Here is a 9,127-nt window from a genome sequence, read left to right as displayed (position 1 = left end):
AAAATCGGTCCAGATTTAGATACAGCTCCCGTATATAGTTTCGTCCGATTTCATGTAAGTGGTGTACCAAAGTCTTTATATATCTTTCGATTTGCACGAAATTTGGCATAACGTATTGAATTAAGCCTAGAGTGATGTCTGCCAAGTTTCGAGAAACTCGGTCCAGATTTAGATATAGCTCCCATATATATTTTCGTCCGATTTAAGGTAAATGGTGCACCAAAGCCCCTATATATGTTTCGATTTGCACGAAATTTGGCACAGCGTACTGAATTTGGCCTAGAATGATGTGTGCTCAGTTTCGTGAAAATCGGTCCAGATTTACATATAGATCCCATATATAGTTTCGAACGATTTCATGTAAATCGTGCACCAAAGTCCCTATATATCTTTCGATATGCACGAAATTTGGCATAACGTACTGAATTGAGCCTAGAGTGTTGTCTGTCAAGTTTCGCGAAAATCGGTCCAGATTTAGATATAGCTCCCATATATAGTTTCGATCGATTTCATGTAAATGGTGCACCAAAGTCCCTATATATCTTTCGATTTGCATGAAATTTGGCATGACGTACTAAATTGAGCCTAGAGTGTTGTCTGCCAAGTTTCGTGAAAATCGGTCCAGATTTAGATATAGATCCCATATATAGTTTCGACCGATTTCATGTAAATGGTGCACCAAAGTCCACATATATCTTTCGATTTTCAAATTTGGCATAGCGTACTGAATTGATGCTGGAATGATGTGTGTTGAGTTTCGTGAAAATCGGTTCAGATCTAGATATATATATTTTCGTCCGATTTAATGTAAATATGTTGCATAGTGTACTGAATTCAATCCAGAATGATGTGTGCCAAGTTTCGTGAAAATCGGTTGAACTTCCTTATATTAAAGATTGATTTTAAGTAATTGACGCACCAAGGAACCTATATATGGCTGATAGGAACAAAACGTTCTGAAATTAGTATAACCTAACCTGTGACAATTTTCGTTGAAATCGGTTCATATTTGGATATAGCTTCCATATATATTTTCGTCCGATTTTAAGTAAATTGTGCGCCAAACTCCTCATTTTTGTCAGATTGACATCAAATTTTGCACAAAATTGAGAAGAGAATAACGTAGTTGCGTTTTCTAGAAATACAGACATAGCCCAACGGATGACCTATTGATATTTGTTTGAAGTCGATTTACATACTTTTGTCCCATTGTAACAAACGAATGACATGTTTATGGATAGATCTAGGTCGTTTAACATTTATATAAATATCACATATTTTAGTTCATCCAATTTCATGATAATAGTCCTGTTTAATATACCCATAATGGTGAAGGGTATCATATAGTCGGCCCCGTCCGACTTTACTACTTTCCTTGCTGTTTTTTTTTTTTTTTGAGCGCTTGCAATGTAACGTATTTCCACATAGATTATTTTAATAAAAACAAGTATGAAAGTGTCAGTCAGTGTTGCCGACAGATTTATAGATTGAATATAATCGTATACCGCCATATAGAATTTTAAAATTTTCTAAATTTTTACACTTTGTGTGAGTGGTACCAGGAGGTGTCTTCCGATGAGTCCCATCTTCGCACTTGATCTAGGTTAGGTAAAAATATTACCATATGGTCACATTGCATGAAATCGGAATGTTCGATTCGTTTGGTTTAGAAATGTTCAAAATGTTGACATTTTGCGGGAAAGTTACTAAAAATGGGTTCCATCTTCGGACCATTATTTGGGGATGTACCAGAAAGAGTGGATCAGTATTCCCCATATTCGAACTTTTTAAACGAAACGTTAGAACGAAATCAGACGTGAATCGGTTAAGTTTTACAAGATTCTCGACTTGATCGCTCGCTCGCTTCAAAACGACTGAGATAATTTTGGAATTTGAACTTACGAGTACAAAATGTAGACCTATGATTGATGATTGGTCAAGGATTTGTTTTTTTTTTTTTTTTGGAACGGAAGGTCTTAAATATTTATATTTTGTTTTTGCATGACATATTTAAAATAGAATATTTTTAATAGAGCTTTACATTTTTGCACATATTTGGTATTGAATAAGGAATATAATAGTGCAAGTTTTAATAACGTCCCATATAAACTTACCGCCCCCTTTTCGTTATTTTGAAAGTTTTTTTCACATTTGTAGCCCAAGTGGTTCTAATTTGGCATTTCGAGCTATTGGTGGTATAACCCCAGTATAAGAGTATAGCACTATTTTTGGTATTTTGAATATTTTTGCTTCATTTTGCTACCGAAGAAGCTGTAATTTGGAAACGAATATATTTTCAGATATTTATGAATATAGTTCCGTACTTTGTTGATATCTTAAAATTTTTCAATTTTTTAACAAATTGGCATTCCGGGTTCCAGGGCGGTGGGAATATATATCCATAGCCCATGTCCTGCACCATGGCGTCTACCATCATCTAGCGTCTACCATCTTTTTTAGCATATTTACTTTTTCTAGATTTTTTTTAAATCGATATTTATGGTTTCATCTCAAACAAATTTGCCGTCTTTCAATTTCACATTGACGCATTGAAATTTCTCTATGTTTTCCTGAACCTAATTTGGAAACGTTGTGAAAAAAGGTTATATTCCCGCGGGAATACAGAAAATTAGTATGGAGGATATGTCCAAACATAAAACATTGTAGAAAATTATCCGCATAAATATGTACCCTATAATAACCCAGAGAATACGGCTCAATTCTTCAAAATACCGAAAATAGGGAGACATTTTTATATGAGGCCCACGAGCAAACTCTGATTTATAGTTATCTGAATATAGCCAGCGCCCGAAACCACGCAATGTGAAATTACAGTTACTTTTGTGGGAAGCTATGGTTCAAAATACCAAAAACGGGGTGGTACCGATGTATTCATTTTTTTGTCACTTCATAGAATTAAACATTTTCAAATTATATTATTAAATAATGTGTGGTGCCGCTTTTTTGGCGCTACCCCGAGGCTTCTCCCAAACTTGGTCCCATATTCATAATTTTTGATAGGGACATTTTTTACCCAAATAAAATCAAAAATATCAAATTACAGGGAATTGGTTGTTAAACGTGGACTACGCTAAAAAGTTGACCATTATTAATAATTTTGAGTAAGAAGATTTTCTACCCAGAAGATTTTTTTAACAAAATCTAGCAATTTTTTCTACAAAGTTTTGGCTACACTAGCTCCTCCGACTTTACTCTTTTGATTTTCTTTAGAGCTTTGAATCCCATTTTTCCCAATGCTGTCCACCACATTACAGGATTACGCTCTTATAGATCTAGTATGTCAATTTTGGACAGTAAGATGCAAGCTAGAGTCTAAACGTGGTCAAATTATCGAGAAGAATCTATGACGTTCTCAAAGCCGCATTATAGGGAATTTTCCATATGGATTTTAGTATAGATTAAAAAAACACCTTTGAACTTTATACTTACAAATTGAATAGCACAATGACATTTTTCTCTCGATATATTTGCAGATTATCACTTCTAATTTTATTATCTCATAAAAATCAAAATTACTAATGATCTGATTACTAACAAAAATTTGTCCATAATAATTTCCAATTAAGCGCATTTTTCAAATTAGCACAACAATAAATGATTTTTGTTTTCTAAGATTTGGAGATTTGCATTTCGACATGGAAACATGATTTACCCTGAAATTAAAACAAAACAAAGGGGGATAGGTGGTCATTGTGAATATCGTTTCGAAAAAACACGCTCATCTAACATGCAACAAGTGCTGAGTACTTACCGTGTCGTGTTCTATTTCCGAATCAATAACAATATTACCCCGGGCAAGGCTAAGCATCGATTTATATTGTGAGAGATCAACCTTGTTGTCATTGGAGCAGATTTTATTCTGAAAATAAAAGGGAGTTGTAATTGATTAAAGTTCTTTATTTAAGTTTGAAAAAATAAGAAACTCGTTAATTTCAATAAATATCATTTGAAAATTGTTGAAGTCAATCGATAATTGTTTCAAAAATAAGTTATCCAAAATATCAAAGATCTGTATCCGCTTACTTTCTCTATTTTTAGGATAAAAATCTATACCAGGATAAAAATCTATAATTATTTAGCCATGTAATGTAAATGTTAATATAGAAATTGATATTACTCATAGGACGTTTGGCATCGAAAATTTGTCCAAATTTGGACCGAGTTTCTAGTATTTCGATATAATTCGCAGTCATCCATGTAAGGTCTCGACCAATTTTCGGTATGGTGTAGGGAAACGTAGTCGAGCGCAAAAGTCGACTTTTAGACTTTTCGAATTTTGTAATTGACTAAAAAGTCGACTTTTCGATCATTCGATTTTGTCAAAATCTATTTTTGTCCGAAATCGATTTTCGACTTTTACGGACTAAAACAAAATCAACTTAAAATTAGATTTTTTAGAAGTATTGTTGTCAACAGATCGAATAAAGTTTTGGAATGCGTAATTTTTGGTCAATTTTGGCTTTGTGATTATAATGCATGTATTTATAAAGAAAATCGTAAGTCGATCTTGAAAAGTCGACTTTGCGTTTTTCTCAAAGATCAAAAAACGATTTCGACTTTTAGACTTTTCAATACAAAAAGTCAATTAATCGAAAGTCGATTTACTTATCCCTAGTATTGTGATGGTGCTGGCCGAATAGTCCAACCTGATTGTCTGCATATTTGTATTTCGTCTATACAATATTGTGGCATATCTCTCAGATGCCCATCAGGAGCATGTACCAACTGATAAGTACAATTCGGCTAGAGGAATGCACCCCAATGATTGAAACCTCAGAGACGATATATGTCATAGAGGAATTAGTTTCCTTCCCGTAGCATATAAAGTGCTATCCAGAGTGCTGTGTGAACTGAAGCCAATGTTCAATTATTTGCTCATATTATTTATAAGATCAATGTGGCTCCAGACCTGACAAATCCACCATAAACATTTTCACATTGCACCAAATGCTGGAAAAAAATCCACGAAAAAAATATCGATACATTCCACCTATGTATCGACTATAAAGCTGCATTCGAGGTGTTTAAAGTCATATTTGCGTTCGGCATACCTGCAAAATTAGTACGGCTATGTAGTATAACGGGCACAATGTCAGCAGTTAAAGCCGTAAAGGACATCTTGGAGCCCTTCAATACCTAACGAGGATTTATACAAGGTGGCAGTTTATCGTGTGATAAGGCATTCGATATGCAAATGTGATCAGAAATCGTACTCTGTACACCAAACAACACTGTCACTCGCCTTCGCCGTTGACATCGGCATAATAACCTTTAAACGTATTGAGAAAGAGTCTGACAGTAAATGACGAGAAGACCAATTTGATGGTATCAACGCGCAAGACGTACATTAGGCTCGGACCAACTGTGGAACATAAAAACTACGATTTTATATACATACCTCCGGACCACCGTAAATAAAACAAAGGTTGACCAACAGATGATACTATGGTGCAGGTACGCCACCTCTCGCATGACCGAACTCAGTCTCTACAAGACGCTGATACTACCCGTTCTGGTGTATGAATCTGAAGCATGGGTACTTGCGCAAGCAGATGAGGTACCTCCTGGAGTGTTTGCCAGAAAAATTCTCCGAAAGATTTACGAGCCTATCTGCGTCGAGGGTGAATATCGCCTATATTATCGGATAGCAGTGGCTAGGTCATGCTGTGATAATGCATGAGGATGACCTAAGGCATATAAAAGCGAGCCAACTGCTGGTTCACGCAGAAGGGGAAGACCACAAATTCGATGGAAAAGCCAGATTAGAAAAGCTGCGCCCAAGACCGGCGCGCCTGGAAAATTTGACACCCGGTGGCAAATCAAAAAATTATTTAAAGTTCATTTGGTTGAAAAATTTGGCGGCAAACCAGAAAGTGGAGTGGGGGGTTACCTTTAGGTATGCCCCATACCATGAAACTTGGGTCAATATTAATAATTTTTGGTACGGACATGTGCTACATAATTAGAACCCAAAATATCAAAACGGTTGGAAAACGTGTCCAAAATAAAACAAAATACTGAGTATTGGGGAGTACTGTTATATGGGGCTACACTGAAACTTGGATCAATATTATTCAATTTTTGGTACGGATATGTGTTATTCAATGAGAACCTAAAATACTCAATTAGGTTGGAAAACGTATCCAAATTCCCAAAATACTGAATATTGGGGGTAGGGTACCGTTATATGGGAACTATCCTGAAACTTGTGATCATATTATTAATACAATTCGGTGGAAAAACGTGTTTAAAATCACTATTATACCGAATATTGGGGGTACCGTTATATGGGGGCTACACCACAACGTGGACCGATATATCCCATTTGGAATACATCCAAAAATCCTAGGAGTACTAGCAATATCTGTGCAAAATATTATAGCTCTATATTAAATATCAATCATAGTTCCTACAGTCGGACAGACAGGACTAAATAGATACAGTATTTGATTCTATAATAATATATTTTTAAAAACCAGTGAGCGGAGCAGTATAGTCGGACGGGACCGACCATTTGATATCCTACACAAATTTTACGAAAATCTAACTTTCTGTGGTTCTATATTCTGAGCTTGGGTAATATTTCGCGATATTTGCACCCTCTTGACCGACGAGAGGTCAACGAATATTACTGACATTCAGTACAGCCCTTCTAATTACTTGTCCAGATTCCCTTCACAGTGGGTTGTGTTGTGATATCCAGCTTTCGATTGTGGCCTATAGATCGACTCGAAAAACAACAGAAAAAATTAAGTTTTCAGTCCAATTTATCCCAAAATTGTTATCTGATCATCGCTGAAAATTATAGGCGTTATCCTTGACCATAACTGGAACCTCATGGAATATATCAAAGCGATCAGAGATATATTTCCGCCCTCTAGAGTGGTAATGGGTTACTAAAAAAATTCTGAGTACGTAAGCACCTGTAAATATTTACTTGTAATTCCCACATCCGAGTACATACGACAATATAATTGGTATCAATTTAAAGGGCAACCACTCCTCTTGGATATACTATCAAATTATCTAGTCTATGTCCTTCGGGAGTAAATATATTCGCCATAGAATACAAATTTTGTAATTTTTCACACAAAAGACAGGGTCTATTTTACCCGCTAAATATTGACTGATATTTATCAAAACAGGCATGCTCATTCTTTTTCCCGATCCCCTACTCCATGTAAAACTTCACGATGTTCGGGCCATATTTGCGGCCTCTGGAGCGACCAGAAAAACCGACAAAATTTTGGTCCATTTCATCCCCTTTACCAAAAACAATAGGGGTCTTCATTGGGCAGAACCCATCCTACATGCAAAATGTCGTGAAGATTGGTCCATAACTGTGGCCTGTATCGTGTTTACAAATTATAATGGACAGACGGACGGACGGACACACATGTCTAGATCGACTCAGCTAGTCGAGATATGACGATTGGTATACTTGAATGTGAGTCTAGGACCAATATTTCGCGGCATTACAAACTTTTGGGGCTGCACAAAGCTATAATACCCTGACAACATAGTTGTGTAGGGTATAATTAGGCAACTACAAGGACCTAGCAATACTAACTGAAATTTCTAAGAGGGTTTCTAAAAATTTCCATACTCACATCTTCAACGGGACACGATGATGGAACGCCAAACATATTCATATATTGTCTTGCCTGGTCGGGTGCCTGATCAGCCATGCCACACATGTCGAATGTGCCCTCGGACACAGTCATGCCATCCTTGACAATTTTATATTTCGAATTGGCTGTACTGAATGCTTTGTTGGTAACACAACCCTTGGGAACTATTTCACATTTCTTATTTAGCTTAACCGAGAAATCAGGATCCAGGGTTATAACACCATCGGGACCAGCACAATTTTCAGCTTTCAAAATTTTGGCTTTATAGCCATTCTACATGAATAGAAGAAATACTTTCATTCAAGAGATGTTACACTTGAAATTGTAAAATTATTATTGGACCTACACAAGCAACAGCATCTTCAAACAAAGCCACCAGAACAACAAAATTCCAAACTATTTTCAACGACATGTTTTACGTTTATCCGTTAATTTTTTTATTTTTAGTTGGAAATATTAAATTTTATTACTTTTCACATTTAATAAGCGCACAAATTTATATAGGAACGTTTTTTGTAGTAATTATTTAATTGCTGACAAATAAATATATTATTTTCTTTACAAAATGAATTTGTTTTGTTTCTATTTTTGCAATGAACACCATCCGAAAATTTGATGAACTTTTGAAATGCTATGCGTTTTCATTGTTCTAACGGTAAATCCTGATATTTCTCTTTTGTTATTATTTTATTCAATTTTTTTTCTTTCCAATCGATTTTATCCGAACTATAGTTTGAAATGAATTAATGCTCTGAATTAGCAAACGAGGTATATTATTCACTTTTAACTGCAGCAAATAGGGTGAGATATTTAGTGTGATTGTGATTGAAGTTACTCAATCATGTGATTGTGATTGAAGTTATATAAAAATATGGGTGGAGACGTCGGATTCATTGCCCAAGATGAAAATGCAACGAAAAAGAAAACCAAACCCCCCTAATGTTGACAACCCCGCAAACGATCTGTGAATCTGCACTTGGAATGTGCGCCCTTTGTATAGAAGAGGCGCAGTTTTCGATTTATCGGATGTACACAGCCGATATTATTGCCTTACAGGAAATGTGATGGAAAGTCGTAGATAGATCAAATGGTTTAAAATAGTTATGGTCGATTTTTAGCTCCTGGGCCATGTTACAACTGCTAACATGCCGGTCAATTTCGATCATCTCTCCGATTTTATCGAAATTTTCGACGACCAGCCTACATGTGCGAGGATCTTTAACATCAAAAATTCCTGAACGGAATCTACGAAACAAAAATTGCACATAATTGGCTGTTACAATATCGGAACCATAAACAGCATTCACAATTTTAGCCACTTGCATTTTCTCCTTTGTCAAAGAAAAACTGTAAAATGTACTGAATTTTCTCATTGTTCACTTCCAGCATATATCTGAAATTGTTTGATCTCTACTTTACGAGAAATCTATTAGTACAGCCATTTGCCGAAAAATAATCTAATATTGTACCTGCCA

General features: G+C 35.6%; 1 protein-coding gene across 1 annotated transcript; it reads right to left on the bottom strand.

The window, feature by feature from the left end:
- Window positions 1-3,622: 3,622 nt before the first annotated feature.
- LOC133332102 (uncharacterized) lies at window positions 3,623-8,064 on the bottom strand. Its single transcript, XM_061540482.1, has 4 exons — window positions 7,999-8,064; window positions 7,632-7,925; window positions 3,773-3,880; window positions 3,623-3,674 (listed from the first exon to the last, which is right to left on the bottom strand). The coding sequence occupies exons 1-4, from the start codon at window positions 8,062-8,064 to the stop codon at window positions 3,630-3,632; spliced, it is 513 nt and encodes a 170-aa protein (XP_061396466.1). The 3' UTR covers window positions 3,623-3,629.
- Window positions 8,065-9,127: the final 1,063 nt, after the last annotated feature.

Source organism: Musca vetustissima, unplaced genomic scaffold, assembly GCF_032173495.1.
Source record: "Musca vetustissima isolate MV318-11 ecotype Yass unplaced genomic scaffold, APGP_CSIRO_Mvet_v1 utg115, whole genome shotgun sequence".
NCBI lineage: Eukaryota > Metazoa > Arthropoda > Insecta > Diptera > Muscidae > Musca > Musca vetustissima.
The sequence above is the reverse complement of the archived record's forward strand: the minus strand, read 5'-3'. Positions and strand labels throughout refer to the sequence as shown.

What these genes read in the sequence shown, in the direction of transcription:
- LOC133332102 (XM_061540482.1), bottom strand. Translation starts at nt 8,064, where the DNA reads ATGTCGTTGAAAATAGTTTGGAATTTTGTTGTTCTGGTGGCTTTGTTT. An exon ending in TTGAAGATGCTGTTGCTTGT is followed by an intron (nt 7,926 to 7,998) that starts GTAGGTCCAATA and finishes CTATTCATGTAG; the next exon opens with AATGGCTATAAAGCCAAAAT. An exon ending in CATCGTGTCCCGTTGAAGAT is followed by an intron (nt 3,881 to 7,631) that starts GTGAGTATGGAA and finishes TTTTATTTTCAG; the next exon opens with AATAAAATCTGCTCCAATGA.